We start from the raw sequence: 26,523 nt of genomic DNA, 5'->3' as shown, positions 1-26,523 counted from the left end.
TATGCACTACATGATCTAGAAGGTTTATAAAAAAAATCACGGTTGCTTATACAGCCATGACATTATTTGGATATTTGGAGATATTTATTTTAAACGTGTAATTCCGGTGTTTGGCCGCTAGATGTCCCTCATCACCGCCATTCAGTCGGCGCGCGCCCTGGAAAAGTACACACAGTGGTACACACAAACTGCCGCGCGTTCACGAGAGCCATCCTGACTGACCAACTTCCAGGGCAGCAGTGCTGGTGAAGTTTGAAGGGGGAAAAGTCAGATTTCACAAACCATCCGGAAGGTCGCCAAACAAAAAACTGACGCAGTCCACAACTAGGCAGCAGCTATGGACGATTTAGGTAAGTTATGAGGGTTTTTTTTTCCCCATATGTGGGTTTTCTGCCCCCAGTTTGGAGCGGATAGCAGGGTGGAGGGGTAGTCAACGTTACGAAGAGATTTTATGCTGGCTGTTTGTCCAATGTAGCTTTCTTATCCAGGGAAACTTGCGAATACCTGACAGAAATGTTACAGTGACGAGCGAAAGAGTGAATGTTGTACCGACTTGACTTTCTCCTCACACTGTTGTAAAATAAGCAGCCTAGTAGGTTAGCAGCTGGACATCGCTAGCCTTTAACTCTACCTACTTTTTAACTCTCCCTCTCCGAGGTGAAGCGAACGTCTCTGGCAATACCACGCCGCCCTGCTCGTCTAAATCAAGGTCTTTTTTTTATCAGTATGTGTGCCGGAGGGAGGAGTTATTTAATGACATTTTGACATTAAGCCTTAACATTACCTTCTCAACTTTTGCCCCAAGGCTACTCATTCCAGCTTTGAAGTGGTAGAGTCAACAGGCCTCCCTGTACAATGTGTGCTCAGCCCTGGCCTGGCTGACTTCTAGTGATCCTCCAGTGTGACAAACTTAACTTGCAGGGATGTATAATTACTTGGTATACTGGTACACTTTATCGTTTTATATCAAAAACTAAAAACTGAGGTATAGGAAGCGGAAAGATCAGGTCTGAAAACTGTTTGATTAGACATGTGCAAGTTGAGAAATGCTGTAAGAGTTGGACAATCAGTACATCTTTAGGGATCTCCTGATTGGGAAATTCTGTGCTGATACTGATAATGAGCTCATATTCAAACATGTGTTTATTTACCTAGCAAACAAACCTTCATCATAAGAAATAACTCTGTGCTGATGGAGACTTTAAACTGTCTTTAAACATTTGTCACACACCAGATCAAACTGCCCTCTACCATTAGGCTGATATCTTGATGTATCCCTGACAATTTTGCACAGGAAAATATACAACATGTTTGTTAATGGCCGAATGTCATTTTCTCTTAGCTGCTTCACATGTCTGTCATGACTCTTTGTGCATTTTCTGTTTTTGTTTTGTGTTGGGAGACACTGTCTCTTAATAGAGACTGTAACTTGTAGCTGAGGCTTTTTTCAGTGTCTGTTAATATAACTTATTTCTGGACTGGTGTGGCATCCCCTTGTATTACTAATTTGATCATCACAAGTCATGAAAAAACAGTGATGTCATCAGATAGCTTGTGGATGACTTTAACTGGTTAATTTTATTTCTTTTAATAATTTAATCAGTTTTATGAATCCTTTCATCGGTACTACAGGTTTTATCTGCCTTTTATCAACGCCAGTTCTCCTGACGTTGCCAGCGTCATCTTTTTTTTTTCTTCTTGTTCTACTTTGGCCCCACTTTTAACCTTTGACGCGCAACGTCTGAGTTTCTAATTATGTTACACTTTTAGCAGCTGGCAGGTTTCTATATTTGCATTACTAATTCAGTACTTGTGAAAAACTTGTTTCACCAGTCAAATATCTGTAGGAATCTTCTGATCTCTGAAAGTAGACCAGCAGTGAAATGGATTTGCGAATTGTTTAAGTGGAGAGATGATGGGCCGCATTTCCCATTTGTCTGTTGTGAGAATACCTCAAGGAGCCATTAGACACTCTCGCTGCCTTATGAGGCTGAAAGGATTGATTGTTGGTTGAGAGGGAGCCTGTAGGCTCGCTGAAGGGCTGACGGAGGGGGCGAGGCTGCTGAGGAATTTCGACCATCACTTTCTGACACGGTCCAAGGCCGAAAACTCTCTGGGTCACGACTCGCCTCCTGTCGCTACTATCTGAGAGAGGGATGTTGGTTTCACACGTGTCTCATTAGAATATGGGTACCCTAGTAATTGCAGGCACTGTTTAAAAAATTTGACCTTTGGGGTCAATCGCAGTCATCCCACATCCTCCCTAAATACACAAAAACAAGTCAGTGTAAATATTTTTAAATATCACATCACTGAGGTTTACTCTACTGCTATTTACCTGCACCTGCAGGTCCTGATATTCAGGGTCACTGTTTGAATACTATGTTTGTGTATAGTGATCTGGTGTTGCTCACTGCTCGAGGTAGAGAATTCCATCAACAGATTGTAAGCATTCTTCCCATTTGTTCCTCTGAGTCAGATTTTTCCAGAGGACCTGCTTGATCTGTGAGTTAGCACAGATCATACAGCACAAACTAGAGATGGGATCACAACAACCATGAGGCCAAAGATTTCCCGGACTACACCCATAATGGAAAATGTTGTTTATACACCAGATGTAGATCCTTAAGGGGAGTTACAAATACATTAACAATGCAAAAGGCTGTGTGACGGGGGCGTAAACACACATAAACACCTGCCAGGGTGTTCATAGCCATCTCGGTTGTAATTACTGCTGGAGTAGGTGAATCAGGGGTCGTGTTTGGCCATGATAACAGACAAACACAGTCATACTGTTGTGGCTGGTTACCAGGTGGCAGCCAGGTGGCAGCCAGGCTTAGCCTTCACTTCTGATGTGGCCAAGGGGGCGGCGACTCATGCAGATGTGGCTCTTAAACCACATGTGACGTAGTGTCCTCTCTGTTGGCTCTGTTGTGCTGCATTTCATGTTTGTGGGGTGTGTGCAGCTAACATTCAGCTCTCTGTGAATTCCTGACGATTGTGTGACATTCAGGCACACTGACCTCACTCAGTGAGCTGAAAACCCCCTGTTCCACCTCTGCATGTTAAGAATGCGCATACTGACCTAATACGCACGCATGCAGTATGCTCAATGGTCACAAACAAAGTGAGAATAATATTGAGTAACAGAATGTACTTTTTGCTTGCAGTTTCCCATTGAATGGTTTCTTTGTTAATTACTAGAGAATCAAACTGAAAGATTAGTGACTGGACACAGAAGGGAACTTCTCCTATATACTGCATTCTTGTTAAATATATTATTTTAAAGTACAACAGAAACTATAATTCCAAGGGCCTAAAGGCAGCTTCTTCATTTTTAGACTTTGTTTTGCAAAATCTAGGGTCACTCCCCAAAGCTGTTAGTACTCATCATAGCTTTTTTGAATATATGTCCACTTACTCAAATTGAAACCAAACTAATGTTGGCAACCAGGATCAGTAGGAGTCCTTTTGTTTGTTCGTCCACAGATAATGTCAGTATGTGTACACTCCCATATAAAACCTTGTTTTCTTAATCCAGGGCTGACCAAGTAAAACATTGACGCAGTTTCTTATGATTCTAATTTTCATTTACAGGTCCTTCTAGTAAAGCTTAATAATATTTAACTTTTAAAAAAACAACACTTTTTTTTAAATTTCCGAGAGATCACTTCATCCCCTGTGTAAAGCTTTTCAGTTCAGTTTTACTTTATTTACATAACGGCAAGTTACAACAGCAGTCACCTGAAGGAGCTTTATATTGTAAGATAAAGACCTACGGTGATACAAAGAAACCCCCAAATATCAAATGACTCCCTATGAGCAAGCGCTGGGAGACAGAGAGACGATCCAGCAGGACCAGGCTCTGGGAGGGGCAGCCATGTGCTGCGAGCACGTTCGTGGAGACGGGAGGAAGACGGGACCAAAGACGGACTTCTTGAGGCATCGCATCCTGAAATCCCAGCTTGTGCTGATTGATCAGTTCAGTCCTTGGAAAAACTGCAAGACTGGTTACATAATGTATAGGTCTTGAGGTTTTGTAGACATGACAAATAACTGTGTGATGTTACCTTGTCTACCATTTTTCATATGTAAGACCATGTGACGAAGGCCCCAGTCACACAGTCCACAACTGGTCAGTAGGTGAAGGATTCCTCTGAAGTGATTGATTGAATGACTGATTGATAATAGACAACTGAAGTAGGCAGCTGTAGAAACCAGGGATTCTACTGGTATTTCTCTGAAATCCACCTGAAGGATGCCTGCGTAATCCGCACCTTGCAAAAATAAAGTCACTGTTTGTAACAAGCCAAAGAGAGACTTATGAGAGAAGTTTCTCTGTTACACAGTGCACAACACTTTCTTGCAACGATGTTACTATTTTTGAAACTGCTTACTTCATTCCTCCACAAATTTGAGAACCAAGTTGAACTTCTTTAACCTTACTGTGGCGGTGGAGCAGTTTTCTTTGTTTTTGTGTGTGGTTTATTTTTCCTTTTGTTTTTTGTTTTTAAATGCACGGTCTATAGTTTAGCCATGTAGCTTAAGGTAATGCTTAAAAAAAAGCTAGTTGCGGTGAGGGTACCACAACAGTACTGAAGGTGACATGAAAATACAGGAACATACATCTAGTCCTTGCTTCACATTTTTCTCAATTACTCTGTGACCTCAGTAAACACTTTCCTGATGTCTTTGTGGCCTAATTGCCAGTTTCAAGTCATGTTGAATAAAAAAAAGAAGCCTAATGTGTTCATGATTAGAGTAAGAAAGGAGAATTATGCAGGATATGCTTATTGGCTCAGTGTGTGAGTTACATGTCCGTTCCCACTGAGCATGTGGTTTCACTGTCAGATCCAACTCATCACAACCTATTTCAAAACACACAAGCTGGAGCTGACAAAAACACTCATTCAGAGGCTTCATAGCAGGACTTGACTTGACATCAAGTGACTGTTGACTTGTCTTCATTGGTGCCCCGTATAATCCAGAATCAAATTTGATTTTTCTTCTTTCCCAATGTTGCCAAGTGCTTGCTCATAGGGGGTCGTCAGATTGTTGGGGTTTTCTATATATTATTGTAGGGCCTTAATCTTCCAATGTAAAGTGACTTGAGGTTACTGTTGTTGTGATTTGGTGCTGTATAAAAAAATAGAATTGAATAAGTCACAGAGAGACAGCGGTTTTCTATAGGAAACCAAAGCTTTGGGTTTTGTAACTTTGAAGATCGTCTACATGCGTGAAAAGCCATGTGAAAACTTAAATGAAAGGGGAAAGCCCTCAGAGCATTATATGGCCACTTTAAAGGAAGGATAAACATTGGCTATCTTTGCAAAGAAGCTGCAGAGGAGAGGTGCTCTTTATTGCTTAAAGGCAGACTTTAAAAAAGTGGGAGCCACTCGGCTTCGTTTCGCAGACATAATGAGGGCCATGTGGTTGCTCTGTGGAATGAAACACAGCGACACCTTATAAGAATGCCTTTGGTAAACACACAGTAGTCCTGTAAGATTTACTGTAACAATAACTGTTGATCACCTTGAAGAGGAACGTCTTATTCTTGAGACAATCATAGGATGAGATGTGAGGCAGCTGTCTTAAATGTTTACGCAGCATACCAAAAACTCTTAGGTCTTTAGTGGTTTCTGTGTCCTAGTAATTCCACAGCAGAGTTAGTGTTACCAGACTAGCTATCATCACCCCTTGAGAGCTGCAAGGTTGGTGCATACCATCCCTAACCAGTGGGCTTGCCTGCTAGGCTAGAGAGAAGCTCCCGACTGTAAATCAGCCTTGTTCCCGAGCTCCACACCCATCCTGTTCTGGGTCTGGGGAAGAGCTGCGTGGCTGACCTCATCGCTTGGGCAACAGAGCCTGCCCCACATCCTCAGGAAACAGAGGAGAAAAACAATGAGCAGAGTCAGCACTGGGGGCAGCTGGGGGGCCTTCAGTCTGTGATCCTGCTGCTCGAACAGCCTTTCCACTATTAAATGCTGTTGTACGATACTGTTCTTTCCACTCACAGCAGCCTTCAGTCCCTTCCTCTTCCCTCCCTGCCATACTGTTTCCATGCCTTCACTGTTCCCCACTCTTGTAACTTCTCTCGGAGAATAATGCTGATTATTTTCCTAACAGGTCTGGGTAATGTAGTGGGATTCTGCTGTATTCTTCCAACATTACTGAAGCCGGGGACCTCCGGGGCATATCGGGGGTTTCCTGGCTTTGGAAAAAATGGGCCTTTTGGGGGTGGCAGCGCACCTAGGAATAATTGATCTGTCTATAGTAAAGGCAAAGAGCTTCTACTGCCTTATGTAAGGGAAGCGGGTGCATTTTTCTGTTATTCCTGCCTATGTGATCAACAAAAATGTATTTTCTACTTAAGTAAATGAAATCCCAGCTAAAAAAATATTACTGTCCTGTTGTTATTCCTTTGGGGGGAATAAGCTTGCTTATTCAGGGGTTAGCTGTCAGTAAGTCTCTGGAGAGGGGAATGTGTTTCCTTAAGCGGAGCAGGGAATCTCACTTCTTTTCTAAAGAGTAATTATGCTGTCATTACGTTTTGTTTTAGTCCATATTTTGTTACTAAGACTGAAACAAACACTGATACTCTGACGGTGACAAAATGATTTCCAGCTTTCTTGGTTCCAAACTAAGAGCTGCAGTCTGTAGTAAACATGCTGCCTTCAGCAAATGTCGACACATGAGTTTGAGAGCTGCTCAAACCTGATGAAGTGAAGAGGTGTTGGCAAAGAAGGAAAAGACGACGTGTAGCATAATAATAATGATGATGATGATGATAATTTGAGTTCTATAAATGCTGTGTCATTTATATACAAGCTTTTCTTGTATGAACTGATAAGATTATCAGTAAATTGTAGTCAATTTTCTTTATATCTCTGCTGGGACTCTTTTCTTTGAACTGCTATTTTTCTCCATTCAGTAGTTTTTCTTTAAAACTTGATCTTTTTTCTTTCTTTTTTTTTTTGCACATTTCCTTTTTTCTCCACTTCTCCAGTGAGTGTCTGAGTTTCATGGTTTCATCGTCATCAGGGTTTTCCCTGCATGCAAAATCGTCACAATTGTACAGTTTGAAAACATGAACCTCTATATGCACAGTTTTAGGAATATGGTCCCAGATCAGGTGATGTGGAGACGCTTCACCTACTGAAGCTTAAACCAGAGTGTGTCAGAGTTTCACTAGTGTTTGTGATTTTAAAAAACTGATATGAGGCTCAGCTCAACAGTTCTGTCTCATGTAGACATTTAAAGTGAAATACATCATAACATTTAGAGTAACTTTACTGCTGTAATTATTACTTTTACAGCTAAGTTTAATTTAATTTTTTTTATTAGTTATAAATGTTATTAAAAAACTAGTGTGAATGAAACGGTAGTAGGATTATATTCATACACAAAAGCTGACTTGCAACTACAACTTGATTATATGGGAAGATGAGAAAACCACCAAGTGTACATATGAGGTTAAAGTAATATAATAATTACTTATTCACAAAAATTCAGTTGGAACAGGTGGTACACTTTCCATATTTAAATAATTGTTCACATTATGACACTTTCTTTTGTCCCAACTGTACATTCTTAGTGTTTAACTCAAAGCATTAAGCCCTGTTAGTTTGAAGCTTGGGTGACTGGTTTCAGTCGGTGTTTAAGAGGGACAAGACGGTCTTTCTTTGACCGTTCTTCTCATCCTACCCAATTACACTCTTATAGCACAAAAGGCTGCTCACTGACATGCAATTTATCTACATTCATGGCTATGAATGTGTCCTCAGTGACTGGGGTGTTACATCAGTCTCCACATGGTGCCATGTCATCTGATTTACTGGTCTGTGGGGAAGTTCTTTTATTTTGGTTTGGCGTTCCCTCCAAGAGGAGTGTCATCTTTCGGATATGGGATTGCTTGGCAGGATATTTTTAGATAGTAATCACCCTACAATGCTTTAGTCATTCTGATCCATTCATTCATCCATTGTCTGTTTGGGATCGTGTGTTGTACTGTATAGACAGGGTGCGAGCCCCTGCAAGGTTTGACCTTTATTTTTCCCCTGGTCCACTATTTAATCAAGTTTGCTTTTGGTCCATTTTCTTTCATTCTCACCCACATTCCCGCTCTGTGGTTTCTACACAGCCTTCCTTGTCTGTCTCGCTGGCATCTAACCCTCCACCCCCTCTCCGTGGCCCCTGCCTGTCTTGTTTGATATAAATATCATGTTGGGTTGGCCTGATGGGGTAGGGTTTCACCCTGGGATTGTGGCCAGTTCTGCTCTTTTGCTCCCTGGCTATAAACAGGTGAGCTGTAGACCTCAGCGGCCCATCACCATTGCCCACATGTTAATAGAAAACATTAGGCAGCCTTGGTTTCCACCCTGCACGGTACTCTGTGGGCAATGGGCAGTAGAAATTTTGACATCTCCCTTATCCTGGAATTCAAGGCATGCTGCAGTTAGTGGAATCCATCCTGTAATTGTCAACACATTATTTCATTTTCTGTACTGACAGATGGTGTTTTGTATCGGAGCACATTCTTCACAGGCTCACTACCTAGGATCCCGCAGCATTGAAGGAATGTCCTGCTTAAGTAGCTTTGATCACAAAGCGTCATTTAGATTCCAGTTGAGACTGGTTGGGTTTTTAAAATGAGTTTTCATTGGATTAGGGTGACTGTATGCTCCTGTTCCTGAGCCACCTTCTCTGCCTGCGTCCCTGCCTGATCTGCTTGCTTTTTGCCAAGTGGACAGAGGAATGTGTGGAATTCCCCCTGCACCTTCACTCCCATCTGATAAACACAGCAGGACGATGGCATGGCTTTGGGTGGGTGGATAGGGGTGCAGACAAGACTGTACATGCGCCCACTGCCACAAGAATGTGTACAGTGTCCACATGACTTCAGTTGTTTGTTGAACATAATAAAGATTAGTTGGCACAGTGTGGCCGCAGTTGAATCCCCTGAAAGCGCTGCTGTTGGTTTAAATCAGCACATTGTACGAGTGAAGCAGTTGGTGCACGTTACACCTCTGTCCTGCTTTCTTTTCAGGTTGCACACTGGTGTATCGCTGCTTTAATCATTCTCATCTATTCAGAGACATGAAGCAGGCAAACCTAATACCTGCAGAGCAACAGGTAAAACACGATATGCTGTATAATAAATTGCCTGAGTCTCTTTCTTCTCCATCTTCTTTGTGAGAGAGGAGTAATGACATGGTTTAATCTTTAAACTGTTGGATGTCGAACCTGTTTCTGTATTCACTGTGAAACACAGCGTTTAAATCATAGCTCACGACTTTTGCAGACACCCTTTTAGATGACAGCTTCATTCTCCAGATCTTGCACAATGGACCATTGAGTCAGGATGCTGTTAGAGCAGAATTGGACTTTGTCCATTGTGGCTCCTACCCCCTGTCTGGAATGGAAAAGATTAGCCTGTTGCTTGGCTTACAGTGCATGTTTGGATTCTCGGTGTTTCTAACTCTTTGTGGACTTAAGTTTTCTGAGGCTGGCGAAGGCTTGTTGTCTGTCCTCATGACAGTCAATGCTGCCCTCGTCAGGGAAATGAGGAGCAGCAAGCAAGTTTAACTCCCATTTTCATTCTTTCTCCTTTTATGAGCTGCAGTAACAGACATCAGAGATGTGCTTACAGGCCACCCACTGAGAATGATGTGTGTGGATTACAGGCTGCTTAGTCAAAAGCCACAAAAGGATGTGTGATGGAAATTTTGGATTTTCTTTCCTAATGTTCTGTTTTCACTGTCAGAGCAAATTTAAGGTACTTTTCTTTTCCTCAGACATACTTTCTACTTCTACTCTGTAACATGTCAGATGGAAATATTGTTTACTTCCCTAGAATGATCTCACATCTATTGTTACTTATTGTTTACAAATTCAAGTTTTTAACCTAAAGCACATAAATGTTTCGTGTCAAAAATTCTTCTCTAGCAGTTTATATAAACTGTCAACTGTTTTTTGTAAATGTTTTAAATTACAGGCATCAGAATATTTACAAACCAAACAACAGATTAAAAGAGAAGATAAATAGTTGAGATTATTCTATAATATAAATAATTGTTAACTTGAATCTAAAACAGAATCATTCTGTCAGTCAGTTTACTAGGCAATCGTTTTTGCTCTGGTTTCTGGCTATACTGGTTTCACAGAATAACATATTATGAAAATTTGACCGGTATAATAAAATGTACATTTATGTTTAAGTACAGCTGCATGGAGGTTCTTACCTGCAGAACTCCATTCCCCTAGTGACTATCTGCTGGACTGTTTCCCTGGCTATGCACACAAACACATATGCAATGGAGAAAACATCAGACAGAAGTGATATGAAAACACTGGTCTGTGTCCATGGCCAAAAAGAAGAAAAAATGTGATTTATTGGGACTGATTGCTTGAGGATGTGTATAATAAATCTGATATCAAAGCAGCTTTATAAATAATGAAAGACATTCGATATGTTTGCCCATGTTCTGTAACACCATCTGTCTGTGTAGTTAGAGGAAGTCTGTGTCCCACTTATAGCGTTAATCCATAATGTTAAAAAAAAAACTTCTTCTTCTTCTTCTTTTGTTTTTTTTTTGTTTTTGTTTTTTTAAATAGCCATCATGACTTGTACTATCCAAAAAGTGTCTACATTATGGCAACGGCTATACCTATATTTTCTGACAGTAACCTGTGACCTACATGCAACCACACACATGCACTGAACTCTGTCATATGAAAGAAACACAAACTTATCAGATCTAGAGTAGCTATGATACGTTGCATATATGGATAGGAGCAGTCTAGCTGAGCTGCTGTGCCTATTTTTCCTTTATGGGTGTAACAAGTTTGGAACTGGGACCAAAATGACAACACGAGGAGCATGCTACTCAGGTGCAAACATTTAGCATAACCCCAGTTCTTTGAAAAGCAAATGAGGGTTGAAAGAGAACTGTGTATCATTAAGGCCCATGCATCATAATAATGGAGTTTATATGTTATCCAGTCTGTGACTAATCGATAGGTTTTTAAAAAATGAATGCTCCCTTGTAAAGAGCAATAGAGCCTCAGGTTTTAGAGAATCGTTATACCCTGTAGTTTCCTGAAAAGATACTACTGTACTGATAATTGAACTAGTGTCACATTCAGAAAACAAACTCTGATGTATCAATATTGGCTTATCACAGTAAAATGTACTAAAATGTATTTCCTATTATGGATACTCTGTGTATATTTATCCTGGAGATCATGGTCCTGTGTCAGGCATACATGTGTAGTATCACCAGCTGGGAAAAGGAATAATAAGTGCAGAGTTGCTGTGAAAGGAGTTGTCTTATAAACTTGGCTCAGAGGGCCTGAGGCAGCATGGCTGCCCTCTCTGTCAAGGCTGTGAAGAACTTTCTAGGAATACATGGCCATAATTAGTAACCTAAGGCATTTATTTATTCATTTATTTTGATTTGAAAGGCTCTAAGCTGCTGCTTCATGAGAAATGTAGATCAGTACCTAAATGCGCTATATTTCACATGACTCACCTTTGTCCCAAAACACAGTTGTGGTATTCTTTTTTTAATCTAGCGGCTTTGTTTCATGAGTGACAAAGTCAACTTCAGTGAGACCTTGCTCAGCATGTCAGCACCAGGTGCAGATTATTTTGGGCTGGTCATGATATTTCAGCACATTTGCACAGACATGGGCTACTCACAGAGCTTCCCGCTTTAAATAGATTAGAGCTCCCATGTGGTTTATGTCAAACTTTTCAGGGCTTGTGGCAGTGTCTGTGGATTGAGGGCTGTGATGAAGGGTTGAGAGAGAGTATATATGAAATTTGAAAGATGGAGACAGGTGTGAGTTTTCTTTTTGCGATATAGACCGCTCTGTTGCTAGAAGATGTACAAGATTTAAACTTTTGTCACACATTATTCTTGCTCTTGACCAAACACCTGTGAAGCTCAGATCTGTTGGTCATATTTTGTTAATGCATTCTCTCTCTCAAAGTTCATTTCAGCGTTTGTGTTGAGATAAGAGGGCACTGAGAGGATACTGTTTGGCCCTTAAACCACTCCCCCATTAGACTGGCAGCCTGTTATCGCTTCACGCTGCTCACACTCACACATTGGCACCCACACAGTCACAGTCCTTCATGAAGGATATTACAGATACAGGTGGAAAGAATGTAAGTACAGATACTGAACTTTGTCAGGATTTCAAAACTATATGGTTGTGTTGCATGTATGCGTTTCTCTCTGTGTTTGTGTATTTTATGCTGGAGGTTTCTCCATTGACTTCATTCGGGATGAAGTTGGGATTTAGTGGTGGAATATTTTGAGAATTTGAATTATTTTGTAAAATATAAACTTTTAGGAAGTTTTCCAGAATGATATGTAATCAGATGAATCTTGTTTCTTAACTTCTTTAACATTTTTTTTTTTAACTTGTCAGCTCTCAAATACTTTAGAGTTAGATATTTTCCCTTTGGTTGCTCTAAACAGGCGCAAGTTTTAATCCTATCTCACCAGTGACTTGGTTTGATGTTAAGAGATTAAAATATAAACTCAGAAGAGGCAGGAAATAAAACTTAACAAATCCAAATCTAGAGAGCCAGTCTGTGCTAGACAGACAGGTGGTAAGAGCTCCCTGTTTCCTGGATATTTGGACAGTTTTCCATCCTGCCTTTCAAAGATATTATTCTTTGTAACAGGGCCAAGCCTCTGTAGTGTAACACTATGCAGCCAGGGATTGCGGTCTATTCTAGACATGCTGCAGATGGATGGATTGTGTGATGTAAGAGTCTATTTTGTTCCTGCGTTCCACCAAACACTCGCCAGGGTAACACTGTACCCCCTCAACCCTGGACCGGATTCAGAAACATTTTCTGTCTCTCTGCTTCTTTGTTTTATCAGTCTGTCTCACGAAGTTCACACTCAGGCTCTTGAAACTAAGACTAATCATAGACATGAACTGGATGCATGGCACACGGAGCTGGCAGATCAAATGCATGGTTGCTCTCATTGACTTCAAGTTTGTATCTTAATGTGGACTGTGGGAAAAACACATTGCCAGTTTCTGGGGGATGTTTTATGATTTAGAAATTGGGTGTAGGTGTTGTAGTGTGCCATGCTGTGGTGGTCACATTTGGCCATGTACCCACCACAGCATGGATGACCTGTGAGGAGAAACCAGTTTTGTTAACAGGCTGGAATGAAGGGCTCAGACTCGCTGGCATTGTCTGTTACAGCCTGACGCCAACATCAGTAGTGACCTCAGAGTGCCCATCCATCCGTCTGTCCACCCATTTTGTTAACCAGTTATTCAGCAAGAGCTGCAAGGGCTTACAAGGATAACACACTATATCATCCACAGCTAAGGCCAGTATAAAATCACCGGTTACTCTGATATTCTCTGAGCTGTGGGAGGAAACCTACACAGACACTGGGAGATTATGTTTGCTCTTCACACAGAAGGGAGATCCCACTGAAGGTGTGATTGGTTTTTATGTTTGCAGGCTAAAACGTCTTGGAAAAAGACCTTTAGAATTTGTTTACCTTAGACAAATAGATCTATTCTGATTGTTGTTTTGGTTGGACAGATCATTTTTTATGTTCTCACTGTGCCTTGAAACATGAATGAATTGCATCTTTCAGACGCGTTGCTGGCAGACCTGGAATCTACTACATCCCACATCTCAAAGCGACCTGTATTCTTGCCCGACGAGACGCCCTACTCCATCCCTACAGGAGGACAGCCCTACCAAGATGTTACACTTCCACCTCCGGTCCCTCCTCCACCTTCAGCTGAAGCTCTGAACGGGTCCCTGAGAGATCAGCCTGATTCCCACCACTCCTCTCAGCAGGTAGATCTCTGCAATGTTTGTGATCTGATCTCACTTAGTATATCAGACTCTTCAAATGAGAAACAGTAAATGTTACATTAATTTAAAAAAAACCTCAGCAGTTACTGGTTGGTGTATTCTCTGCAGTCACTGGGTTCGGCACAGAAGAGCTCATGGTCAAGGGACAGTAGCAGTTCTCCATTATCTCACATTGAAGAGGACCACGTTTACAGGTAACTTCCACACACTCAGGATGTTGTGTATATAAACCTGATTGCGTCATCTGGCATTTTCTTTAACTTTTAGTTTCTTTCGGTAAGTTATCTCTGTCTCTTTAGTTTCCCAAACAAACAGAAGACATCAGATTCCTCTACAACAGCCATGACTTCTGCGTTGGGCAGTAATCTGTCAGAGCTTGACAGGCTTCTGCTGGAACTTAATGCTGTGCAACAGAGCTCCCCTTCATTTCCCACTACAGGTAGAGACAAAGGCTTCAGATTTATCGGTTCTAATGGGATTGAGCATCATTAGTTTCAATGTTATGTGTCCACAGAGGAGGCAGCTCCTCCCTTGCCATCCTGCAGCATCACTCACTACGAGAACGGCGGCACACCTGACATCTTGGTAAGCCCACCACCTCAGGAGAAACCAAAGAGGAATGGGAGGATGGAGGACGCCCGACCTACTGTGGAAAGTCTGCTGGATGAGCTGGAAGGCTCGGTGCCTTCACCCAGGTATCTCCACTACAGCTGGGGTCTAACTTGGCATTAAAGTCCCCTCTAATCAGTGTTGCAGACTTTGTTCCTTTTTGTTTTGTGTTTGATTCACTATACTAGTTCAGAGTTGGACACTAAAAACGGTCTTTATATTCTTCAGCAGAAAGTTTCTGAGACCTGGCAGAGTAGACCTGTGTGTTCATTTGCAGTTCTGTATTTTTATCCCTAGACTCTACTAGAATAGCTTTGCATGATTTGCAGATTAAATTAATCCTAATATATCTGATACAGAGTCTTTGTGTAGCCCCTTCAGTTCATCCACTGTCTCAAGATATTTGAGGGAGAGAACTAAAATGCGCTAAACTAAAATGTCCTACACAATGACAAAATGACATTTTGTCATTGTGTAGGACTTAAGAGTAGAAAAAATATTTGCAGATGTTGGGCTCTTTTTTTTTGTGTGCAATTTCTCCCCTCATGCGACCTTATTGAAAAGGATTCCAGAAAAGTTCCACACAGGGAGGTATATATACTTAAAATGTATGTGAGAGTGTTGATATTGGGTCTGGTATGAGCAAATGGAAACATCTGAGGTTTCTGAATGTGTATTAGCATTTACAGCTTCTTAACAAATACATGCATTTTCCATGCGCAGTAAAAGATTAAGTAAGTTTACAGCAGCATTAAATGGTAGCTGTATTGCTTTGTGTGTGACAGCTGCCGTGGGGAGACTGAGACATTGTGGAGCAACACAGCACCTGTTTTGCTTTGATAATTAGAAATCATCAACTTACACAATTTTGAGCTTCACTATTAAAAACAAAAGTCAGTGTTTGCATGGATTTAATAATCACAATGACTTGTGTTTTCCAGCCCCCCCACTCGTCACAGTGACTTGGACACATCCTCTCAACAGCAGGCCAGAATTTCAGCTTCCTGTGCCACCAGAGAGCTCGATGAGTTGATGGCCTCTTTGTCTGACTTCAAGGTATGAGGGAGCATTGGAAAGGCTTTATTTAAACAACAAATCCCAAGCTTCTCCTGTCATGTTCTTCATGATTGCCTTCTTCTTCTTCTTCTTCTTCTCTCACTTGTGCTTCTCTGTTCCTCTAGCCTAGCTCTTTAGGCTCTCTGCTTGAACCAGCAGGAGCATCTTCCAGCTCTTGCCACACTCCAATGTCCTCTTCCATTTCCCCCATGGCTTCTCCTTCCTTGAGTCTGTCTCATCCGTCTGCCTGTGCCTCTCCTCTCTTCTCTTTACCTGCTGGGCTAGAGCTACATATAGATGAGGATGGAGGAGATGGTGGCATGTTGAGACCCCACCCTAGCCATCTCTCTCCACACAGTCCTACATCCTCATATTCTGCAACCAGTGAGCTAGACCTGGACTCTGTCATAGATGTCTCTGCCATCATGCTATCATCTCAAACCAAGTCTCTGCTAGTCCTCTCTCAGTCTGCTTCCTCGAACTCCAACCTGCTAAGAAGTAGCCCAAGTCCTTCCAATACCACTACCCCTTCACTTACCTCAGTTATCACTGTCCTGGATCACAAGTCCTCCAAGTCCCCAAGTCCATCTGTAGAACGGGTCTCACCCTCAGCTTCTGGAGGTAAATCCTCCTGTGCTCCTGAGAGTGTAAGCAAGGGTTCTCCTTGTTTTTATGATCTCGATGTCAGTTTCTCCTCTTCGTCTTTACCTACAACCCAAAACTTCACCCCTCAGGTCTCAGCCCCCTCACCCCTCCCCGTTTTTGTCTCTCTGTCTTCACCTTCAAAAACATCCTCACCATCTCCAGTCTCGCCACTAATAGTCTCTTCTCCAATGGCCTTTAATAACCACAACAGACAGTTGCTGGAGACACCACCTGCAACCCATACAACCACCAACTTCACTGTACAGCAACCCCCTGTGGTAGAGCCATCCCTGGATGAGGCACTAGACAAGCTTCTAGCAATGAGTTTTTCACAAAATCACACAATGGCGAATGTGGATGGACCTCAGCTGAAGAATGATGCAGAGTGTCTTGGCAGAGGAATGCAGGAGGTGCACGAGGAGCTCATCCTACCCTTGGACAGAAGCAGCGTCCAGCCAGACACTTTCACCAACACTTTTACAGACGATTCAGTGGACGGAGGCACAGATGGGAATGGAGACCTGGACTGGGCAGACGAAGAGCTGTCCATGTCCTTACATGACGGTCTGGATGGCACCATGACCCCTTACACTGAGAGGCTCTATACAGATGGCAGCATGACCCCACTGACAGAGGCCAGCTGGATGGATGAGTCCATGACCCCGTCATCATGCCCCGGGACCCCTGACGTCACCCTGGACCTGCCCCTGCTTCAGACTCCCACTATAGACAGAGTCTCAGCGTCTGGACATGTACGCTTCGCCGGCCCTGCCTGATTTTAAAATGTTGCTTTGCTAGCTAATGAGACTGATGCGCCTTTAAATCCCAGCCTCTGCTGCAAGGGTTTATCTTGCATGTTTTTTGAAAAACTAAAACATGGCATCTAATATTTTATCTGCTATTTTGACCACTACTATGATCCTTACATCAGATACGATTATGATTGACTTGTTAGCTTTCAGTATCATCAGGGCTGTGATTGGCTTGAGCTCGATTCTTTTCATCCCTGTAAACAGACCTTGGAGGAGACGCGCCCAGTTACTTTAGCCAGGCAAATAAACCAGGCAGAAAAACGCTAAATTTTTAAGCTTTGATCGATATGTAGAAACTACATGTATTTATTTAGAAGAAAATGCCTTGTAAGGAAGAGGCTGAAGGAGTTGAAGCAAGCTAATTAATAGATTTTGCTTGGAAACTACTCTTACAACTAACCTGCTGTTTGGCAGCACCAGCACTCTGCATGGCACCACTGCATTTGTGTGAAGGACCAAACTGAGACCTGATGTTTATGTGGCTGCTTGAGAAACTGAAGGATGAGAGTTAGATCATCGATAGCAGTGGCTTCTGCTGAAAGCATGCATGAAGTTCCTAATATGGGACTCCGAGCTCGTGACCACTGCTTTGCCGGCACGTCAGTGACTTGAAAACGGCTGGTGTGACTGACCTGCTGCCTCAGTGCTCTGCTGTAAGTGCTTGAGCTTGTAAATTGGAGTGGACATATGATAAGGTGTTCGCTCCCTCCCTCCCTGCTCTTAGATAAAATCAGTTATTAGGCGCACTAAGGAGACTCCCAATGTGCACCCCATGTACCGAGAGGCTCACCTGCGCAGGAAGATGGGACCCATCATTGTAAACAAGAACTCTTCCCAGGACCGTCTCATAGAAGAGCTTCAGGGTAAGCTTGGGATCGGCCGCTCAGAACGGAGGCGCAAACAGTCCGATGATTGGCTGACGGAGGGTGTCATCGTCACGTCCAAACCTCAGCGATATCGTCCCGATGGGGCGGGCAGTGAGGTCGACAAGGTTGGCTTCAGTGTGCTTGACAGTTTCCACAAATTCTCCTTTCGCAATTATTTCACTTTTTGTTTCCCTTTTCTGCACATTTCCTGTCTCCTTCCTTCTGTTTTTCCTCTTTTCTTCAGATCATAATTCCCCCCGAGTCTCCTGTCCCTGTGAGGAAGGTGCTGCCACCTCCCTCTCCCCCTACCCCTCGTCGCCCCCCTGTCATAGAAGAACCTAAGCGACCCCTCCCTGTACAGCACCCCCCTGTCCCAATACCACCCCCACCTCCTCCACCTCCTTCACCACCTCCACAACGTACCCACCACATTCACGAACCAGTTCCTGCTCCACCTCGGCAGTTCATAAAAGCCTCACCTCCACCGGCTCCAGTTCAGAACCCTTCTACGCCTAAACCAGAGCCGCCTCCTCCTGTCCTAAAAACCCCAACCCAGCCACCAACAGTGGACTCGGTTCCCCCAGTTGCACCCAAAGTCCTGGTCTCTGTAGGCTGCCAAACTGAGTATGACCCCATCTTCCCTCCAATGCAGGCATGAACCCCTCCCTCTTTTATTCCTTCTGTTTTTCACACTTATTTTAAAGTTAAGTAACCCTAAACTTAAATATTTTTGTTACATTTCAACAGTAAATAACTATTTTCATACTGAACCATTTCAGATTATGGCCCAAGGGAAGGGTGGTGTCTCCGGTGGACCCCCGACACAGGTCAACAAGCTGGACAACATGCTTGGCAGCCTGCAGTCTGACCTCAACAAACTGGGCGTGCAGACAGTCGCTAAAGGAGTTTGCGGAGCCTGCTGTAAGCCGATTGTGGGACAGGTGAGATGGTTCGGTTAAGGTAATCTTTTGTCTGTAACATAAATAGATGTTTTCTAATCATGCTTTGGTTATCTGTTTTTTGTCAATTATTTTTTAGGTGGTGACCGCCATGGGCCGCACATGGCACCCCGAACACTTTGTGTGCACACACTGTCAAGAGGAAATCGGCTCCAGGAACTTTTTTGAACGTGAAGGACAGCCCTACTGTGAGAAGGATTACCACAATCTGTTCTCTCCGCGGTGCTACTACTGCAACGGGCCCATACTGGATGTGAGTCACTGCTCTCCACACATGTGGTCTCTGCTGTAGACGTGTCAGCCTATAAATGTCTTCAATGTCCATTCAGAAAGTTGTGACGGCGCTGGATAGGACATGGCATCCCGAACACTTCTTCTGCGCTCAGTGTGGCTCTTTCTTTGGCCCTGAGGGTAAAGTGATACAAGTATATGTTTTGAATCATACTGCTTAGCAGTTTCTCTCTACTTTAGAGTGGATATAATCTCTTGTCTCGTTCTACTTTCAGGTTTTCATGAAAAGGATGGAAAGGCATACTGCAGGAAAGATTACTTTGACATGTTTGCACCGAAATGCGGTGGCTGTGCCAGAGCCATTCTGGAAAATTACATCTCAGCTCTGAACTGTCTTTGGCATCCCGAGTGTTTTGTTTGCAGGGTTAGTGTTATGCTTTAGTCAGGAACTTTTCTATAATAGTTTGCATGCCTTGTAAGAAAAAGAGTACTAAAATAATAACGTGTGTGTGTGTTTCTGCAGGAGTGCTTCACCCCATTTGTGAATGGAAGCTTTTTTGAGCACGATGGCCAACCCTACTGTGAAGTGCACTACCACGAGCGCCGCGGCTCCCTCTGCTCCGGCTGCCAGAAGCCCATCACGGGGCGCTGCATCACAGCCATGTCCAAGAAGTTTCACCCGGAGCATTTTGTCTGTGCCTTCTGCCTGAAACAGCTCAACAAAGGCACCTTTAAAGAGCAAAACGACAAACCCTACTGCCACGGCTGCTTCATCAAGCTGTTCAGTTAGAGAGTTAGGGGGAACGTTTAACACTGGCACACTTGGGTCAGGGCTAAAATGAGAGTCTGAAGCATTTCTAGCACAGGGAGAGTGAGAACGGGTTTAGTTTGTATCGCAGGAAGCCGTCTCTGGATGATGGCGTTGGAAGTGTGTATGGGCTAAGTATGTGCATGTGGTTGAAGCGGTGTGCTGCTTCGGCCAGACTAAATGTTTTTCATGTCATTCAGAATTATTATTATTTTTAGATTGACAGCAGTTTATTTGTGAAGCTTTTTATGTGTTGTGAGCGGGTGACTATATCGGATGAAGGTATATTCGGTCTTTAAAGGAAAATCTTTTTCCCCCCCCTCCAAGACAGCAACTTTTCTCCCAGTCTACTTAGATGTGCTGAAACAAGCAGCTGTCTTGTTTGTTTTGAGTGTGTATGTATGTGTATGTGTGTAACCCTCAAATCGTTTTATTTTTTATCTTTTTAGAAGGTGATAAATTGTTACTAAGCACACTGAAACTCTGATCTATGAAATGCTCGGTGTGTGGTAAAGTTACTCACTGGTTGAGTGCGTCATTTTAGAAATCAAAACAATGAACATATGGCAGGGAACAGGTGACCTGTTGTTTTTACACAATATAAACCTTTTTTTTAACAAATGATCAGGATAAAAGGCCTTTTACGTTCTCTCCTCCCTAGTATAAAGTCAGATAAGGCACATCTTTATATAACTGATAGAGTTGTGTTTTATGGTGAAATGCATCTTTAGTGTCCCTTGACCAGAAACCCCTTTCTAGTATGTCATATTTTAATTAAAGGTGCATACTGTGTTACAAAGCAGTCAAGGGCAAACTGAGCATGGATTAATATTTGACTCAGCAGTCACTGCGGTGTTCACTCTTCATTACATGTGCTGCCAAATCATTCCTTTTGGTTCCTCTGAATTAAAGCGAGTCTAAAAGCAGTTTGTTGGATTTGCCTCGTACAGTAAAGTGAAGCTGCACAGAGATATTGGGTGTACAGTGTTTTTGTGCTACACTACCCTTACTGTTTCTGAGTACATCCTGAGAATTTTTGTTGTTGTTTTTTGTACATGTCCAATGCAGCTACATTGTAAGCATGTACATGTGTTTAATAACCACTCGTTAAAAGAAGGAAAGGGCTGCTTGGAAGGCATAGCGGAGATATTTGGATGTCTTTGCTGATATTACTGTATCGAGAAGCTGATGAATGTTTGTTTTTGAGAGAATGCAAACCGTACACACAATTTGCCTGTGATATTCCGATAACTATGCAACTGTGGATTAACAGCTTTGTATTTCAGCATCAGCATCTATTTCTTAGGCTGTCTGTGCCATTGTATCATGTCTAATAACACTGGCAAATTCAGCAAAAAATACTGAGAGCAGGTCAAGAGTCCGCTGTTCTGTTTTCATGTTATTAGTCTGTGAGTTTGTAAAAATGAGAGCCTGGTGGTCTGCTAGAATAACTGGTAGGACTAGGATGACTTGTCTCCCTCAGCGTCTGAGTAGCATCTACTGTATGACCACCAGGTTGGGGTTCTGTACATGGTTATTCATACACAGCAGACAGATTTGGCTTTTTGTCTTGTTCAGGGAATTCTAGAGCCTTAATTCTTTTTTTTTTTTTTCTCACTGTATTTAAGATATCCTGTAACAGTCGTCTTTTCAAAATGACTTTCGTAGAGGTTATTTAACCAAAGCCATACCTTCTTTCAGTTTTTCTTGTCTGTTCACTTTGTTTTTTCTTTTCACTTTGAATGTCAATAGATACAAATAGTGAGATTCCTCTGTTCTAGCCTGATTATGCCAATAAATTCAGTTTTGGTATCAAAATGTCATCCAAGGGTCTAATTTATGCTAAGCTTTTACTTTGTGTGCAGCTGTTACCCTTAAGCTTTGCAATTTCCAATGCTATAATTTTATTCTCAGCTTCTAGAGAAGCTTTGCATGATTCACAGGTAAAAATGACCCTTATTTATCTTGGTACAGTCCCTCAGAGCATCCACTGTCTTACACAAGCTGTTTTAGCTTTCTAGTCCTTCCCTTTAAGCTAGCCATCTTCTGATTGGCTGAATAGTGCAGACAAAAGGTTTAAAGAGAAGATGAGTGTGGCTTTACTAAGGATACCTGCTCTCACTAAAATCATCAAAAACACTCAGAGATTGTTTGTACACGCGACGACTTCATTATGTAAAGTTTAATTCATCACAGTTACATGGATAATATAAAATAAGGAAAATCATCATAGGTCCACTTTAATCAGACATTAGTCCAGCTGTAGAGCACCTCTTTCAGGATGAGGTAAGAGCCCTCTTCTTCTGCTTATCCACTTCAGGGTCACAGCTGGGTGATAGGCAGAGTACATCCTGGAGAGGTCACAGAGCTAATGCATAGATTATTCATGCTCACGTTTACACCTTCAGCAAATATAAAATCACCAATGGGGATCAAGACACGCAGGAACAGAGGATTCAAACCCACAACCTTCACAGCACCCTGCTGTCCCTACTCACTATGATAAGTTAGCCCTTTTTATTTAAGAAATTCTACAGAGTCTAGGCAGAAGGCCCGTATTATTCATAACCTTCAGATAAGAAAAATGATGAATAAATGATTCGTTTTCGTACAGAAACCCTTTGAAAGTTTTGGGAACGTCTTTCACCGGTTGTGGGCGCTAGTGAGACATTTTGCACGCTTACGTAGACAAACAAAACAGAAGACGAGGAAAACCAAACCTCGACTGTGATTGGACGAGGAGTCACGTGGCTATCTTCGTACCCGGAAAGATGACAAATGTTTCTTTGCAAGATTTCAGGTGAGTCGACCAAATTTATCAGGTTTAGAATAGTTTTAAGACAACAAATTCTTTTTGTATCTTATGATTGTACAAAGCTCGTGTAAGGGTTGGTGTTTACGGTAGTTCCGTGTGGAGGCTATTTGTAATGTGGAAGAGCCTTTGAGCCATTGTTGGTCGTTAACGTCGAAGCGGCTGGCTCACTGTTTACACAGTTCGGCTGGAAAACGCTTTTTGCGATGGTCTCAGTTTTATATTTTGAAGTTTTATTTATATCCTTAATACGTGAACGGAATTTGCTAAAGTTGAGCGCTTTTCTCTTTTGTTTTCACGAAATAAAGCAAGTAGCGCAGGTCGATGGTATCTGCGCTGGCTCGTGTTGTTGTTGTTATCTGCCCCCCTCCCCCTCTATTGTGTTCCCAAGAAAAGCCTGTATTGTAAAACATGACTGGACTATCTTTCAGATCCCCATCACACTCTCTTTGAATGTTTATCCAGAACAAAACTGTTACAAAACAACATCAGTCCCTGCCATCAAGGCAGCACATATATCTGCTTTTGCAGTATGATTGGCATAGCTGTGTTTCTCGTACTTTCCTGCACGGTGCTCACTCACCAATCGCATTCCTCAGCTTTTCACTTTCACTGTCTGTTGTAGAGCCAAGCTCTCGTTCAGCACGTCTCATTCATGCCTGATTTCTTTTGTTGTGAACAGGACGTACTGGGCGGAAATGGCATCCTACTTTGATGAACACAACTGCGAGCCCACCGACCCCGAGGAGCAGTACCGCCAGAATGCTCTCCTTGAGATGGCCAGGTGAGGGCTAGCAAACAGAGAGGCTTTATTCTCATGTGTGCAGTGCTCTGACTGACTGTTGGTGCCTGCGTTGGTGTTTACAGGTATTTGATACAGGGCTTGGACTGGATCGATGCACGCTATGCTGGCATGTCAAGCTGGGACCAGAGGCTTCCTCCTCCGGCTGCCAAAACTGCCGTTCAGACCCTCACTGTGATCGTTATAACTGCTGAACAAGCAGGTAGACAGAACCATGAGAATTAACTGCCCTGACATTTAGGTTGATGATCAGCCCATGATCTATGTAAAATCTACGTAAGCGTGCATATCACCTGAGATTTTGATGTGGCTTTTTGTTTTTCGTTCTCACAGGCAGAGGTCTCAAGTGTCCTGTGTGTCTGCTGGAGTTTGAGGAGCAGCAAACGGCTCGAGAAATGCCTTGCAAACACCTTTTCCACTCAGGATGTATACTGCCATGGTTGGACAAGGTAACGCTCCCGTGTTTGTGCTTCTCTTTGAAATAGAAAACACACGAGCGTGACCTCTTACAAATCCTTTTTGCTTCTTTGTCGTCTTTAAACTTTAGACCAACTCCTGTCCGCTCTGCCGACTTGAATTACCCACCGATAATGCAGACTACGAGCAGTTTAAAAAAGACAAGGTGGGTGTGTTTGAGTGTGTCCTAACGTTTAACCGTACATTTATCGTGGCATTAGCTCTATATTGTTGTTTTTTTATTTATTTTTCTGATCTGCAGGAGAGAAGGAAACAGAGCGAGCATCGGCTGGAGGGCCTGCATGGAGCCATGTACACATGACGCTGCAGTGCTGTTGGGCAAGGTTGTGGCACGTTGACATTTTAGTTTAATGAAAGCTTGAGAAGTGCATAAAGCTGCATTCGCACACCATTTCAAACAGAGTGTAGTTTCACGCTCAAGGATGGGGAAACAGTGTGAAATATTTGGCAAAATATCAGCAAATCCTACATAAATTGTAATAATGAAAAAATGGACCACAGTAAAAAAAACACATCGGGTTATCTGGAATGACTTAATGTCGGGCAATCGGGATGACTGTCGAGGATTAATGTAAACAGGCTCCTGTTCTCCCCACTCTGTTGACGTGGTGTGAATGCAGTGGAAGCAACAAGGTCATTAAACATTTAAAATGCTCTTTTTCTCACTAGCTAGGACCATTATACTTCCACATCCTGTTGCCAGCAGAGCGCTCTCAGACACAGCAGCTGCTTTTTCCTTTCCTTTAAAAAAAACAAACAAAACAACAACTTTGTAGGCTATAAATGGACAAAATCTGTTCGTCTGTATTTGTTCAACGACCATGAAGTTATGATTTGTAATTTATGATTTTAAGATCTGTCTGCTGCTGTTCTTACTTCTTCATAAAAATAAAAATTGAAAAAATTGATTTTATTTTGTTTGTTTTTTTTAATCAAAAGCTTAATTTTAAAAGAATCGCCAACAAGCTTAGCGGACGTCAAATTCTGGGTTGCCCATTGTTCACTGATAAATGCCCGCACCTTTCAAACTCCATGTTCGCAGTAGAGAACGGGCTTTTTTGTACATTTGCGGTCTCAGCAGATTTTTCTGTCTGTTCCTCATGCTGAGTAATTTGATCTGTAATTGGGAAGATTTGTGGAGTTCCCCTTCAGCTGGTCCCATGATGTTTTGATTTTAGAAAAAACACTGGCTGTCCTGTAGCCTATCTGGAGCGAATATTAATAACACAATCTGCACAGAATTGGTTTTAATGCTCCTGAATCATATGACAATCTTCAAACTGCGTCCACGTCACAGTGATAATCTGGGAAACATTTAAACAGGCTTTCTCTTTTCTTTTTTAACCAATTATGAAGCTATTTGTGTCAGCTGCTCTGTCCAAAGTTGTTTCTATTTATGCTTGCAAATAAGTAGCTGGCCCATTTTTAAAAACGTTAGAACGTATAGAACACTAACCATAGTTAGAGTGATGCTGTTATTATCTAACAAGTACGGCGTGCTATGATTAGGAAGCCATGTTGGTCTTTGTTTTAAAGTTTTAAATTGTGAGGTCGGTGTATGTACAAGTATTTCCTGTGAGCCAAAAGCTCAGACTGCTCTAAACACCATCTCAGACAAAAGGATCAGTGAACTCATGGAGTGCTGAGAAGTTCATCAGCTGTCCATATGTCCCTCCACTATTAGCAAGTACACAGTGACGTAATGAGTCTTAGACTGGCGGTCAGACTTTAGTGACATGAGATGAATGTGTCGTGGATATGACGGACTTAAAGCTTCTCTAACTTTTCATTGGTTTGTGCATCCAAGCAATGACAAAACTCTTCACTGTCTTTCTGCACTTTATACATTACAGTAACCTGTGAATTATGATGGATCATGAGCCAGCTGAGCTACTACGTCACTGACGTTCTGGTTTTACTCTTGGCTCGGTATGACAAAGAGAACAGATCTCATTACAGTCATCTCGATCACAGCTATGTGAAGACAGAAGCCCCACCCACCTGCTGTCCGAATATCTGTTTGCGAGGGGCAGCCAATCAGAAGACAGTTGCCTTGATGAAAGGCAATCTAAAACTGCTTGTTTCAGATGGTAAATAAAGCTCGTGTCATTATCTCATGAGTCTTGGCTGTATCAAAGCTCATTATGAGATATATAAGGCTTTGAGCTGTAAATCAAGCAAAGCCACTCTATAAAGGCCATTACACACCAAATGTGTTACAACACGATGCATTTTGTGAAAAATTCATCCTTAGAAAAAAAAAAAAAAAAAAAAGTAAAAAATGAGAAGGGAGAGAAATGATTTGAGAGTCAACTGACCAGGAACAGTGTCTGTGTATATTCAGTAACTGTGCACAATTTGGGTTACAAGCTCTTTTGCCAAATGCAAAAAAAAAAAAAAAAAAAAAAGCAATAACTGCCACAAATTCATTCAGCATTTGGTGTGAACGGCCGCATTAAAGAACAGGGGAGTCCTAAAAATACTCCACCTGACATTTTCCACAGTGTGAAGCACCTAAGACCAAAAGTGAAATGAAAATAGAAGCTGATTTGTAGAGTTGAACTAATTTTGCCGTTTAT

The 26,523-nt window shown here is 42.3% G+C and overlaps 2 protein-coding genes across 5 annotated transcripts; both read left to right on the top strand.

Moving 5' to 3' along the window:
- The first annotated feature begins 208 nt into the window (after window positions 1-208).
- On the top strand, window positions 209-21,671 carry pxnb (paxillin b). Of its 4 annotated transcripts, XM_085293360.1 has the most exons (14): window positions 209-350; window positions 13,641-13,849; window positions 13,976-14,061; window positions 14,167-14,306; window positions 14,382-14,562; window positions 15,418-15,532; window positions 15,658-16,929; window positions 17,714-17,980; window positions 18,100-18,507; window positions 18,635-18,796; window positions 18,894-19,067; window positions 19,144-19,225; window positions 19,321-19,469; window positions 19,569-21,671. In XM_085293360.1, the coding sequence occupies exons 1-14, from the start codon at window positions 338-340 to the stop codon at window positions 19,833-19,835; spliced, it is 3,525 nt and encodes a 1,174-aa protein (XP_085149486.1). In that variant the 5' UTR covers window positions 209-337; the 3' UTR covers window positions 19,836-21,671. The 4 variants fall into 4 exon arrangements, with proteins under 4 accessions (XP_085149486.1, XP_085149485.1, XP_085149487.1 ...); XM_085293359.1 differs by lacking the exon at window positions 209-350 and having other exon boundaries at window positions 13,619-13,849; XM_085293361.1 differs by lacking the exons at window positions 209-350; window positions 18,100-18,507 and having other exon boundaries at window positions 13,619-13,849.
- Window positions 21,672-22,584: 913 nt separating this feature from the next.
- rnf181 (ring finger protein 181) lies at window positions 22,585-24,852 on the top strand. The gene is made up of 6 exons (XM_085293358.1): window positions 22,585-22,653; window positions 23,348-23,449; window positions 23,533-23,669; window positions 23,801-23,916; window positions 24,015-24,089; window positions 24,186-24,852. The coding sequence occupies exons 1-6, from the start codon at window positions 22,625-22,627 to the stop codon at window positions 24,243-24,245; spliced, it is 519 nt and encodes a 172-aa protein (XP_085149484.1). The 5' UTR covers window positions 22,585-22,624; the 3' UTR covers window positions 24,246-24,852.
- The last annotated feature ends 1,671 nt before the right edge of the window (window positions 24,853-26,523 follow it).

The sequence above is a fragment of the Mchenga conophoros genome, linkage group LG12, assembly GCF_057382185.1.
Source record: "Mchenga conophoros isolate Kocher_MC1m ecotype Shallow Benthic linkage group LG12, M_conophoros_male_GT1.1, whole genome shotgun sequence".
NCBI lineage: Eukaryota > Metazoa > Chordata > Actinopteri > Cichliformes > Cichlidae > Mchenga > Mchenga conophoros.
The sequence above is the reverse complement of the archived record's forward strand: the minus strand, read 5'-3'. Positions and strand labels throughout refer to the sequence as shown.

Coding starts and splice junctions, on each gene's coding strand:
- pxnb (XM_085293359.1), top strand. CDS start 13,619: ATGAATGAATTGCATCTTTCAGACGCGTTGCTGGCAGACCTGGAATCT. Junction 17,981..18,099: donor CGGGCAGTGAGGTCGACAAG/GTTGGCTTCAGT, acceptor TCTTTTCTTCAG/ATCATAATTCCCCCCGAGTC. Junction 18,508..18,634: donor CCATCTTCCCTCCAATGCAG/GCATGAACCCCT, acceptor GAACCATTTCAG/ATTATGGCCCAAGGGAAGGG.
- rnf181 (XM_085293358.1), top strand. CDS start 22,625: ATGACAAATGTTTCTTTGCAAGATTTCAG. Junction 22,654..23,347: donor GTTTCTTTGCAAGATTTCAG/GTGAGTCGACCA, acceptor TGTTGTGAACAG/GACGTACTGGGCGGAAATGG. Junction 23,917..24,014: donor TACTGCCATGGTTGGACAAG/GTAACGCTCCCG, acceptor TTTAAACTTTAG/ACCAACTCCTGTCCGCTCTG.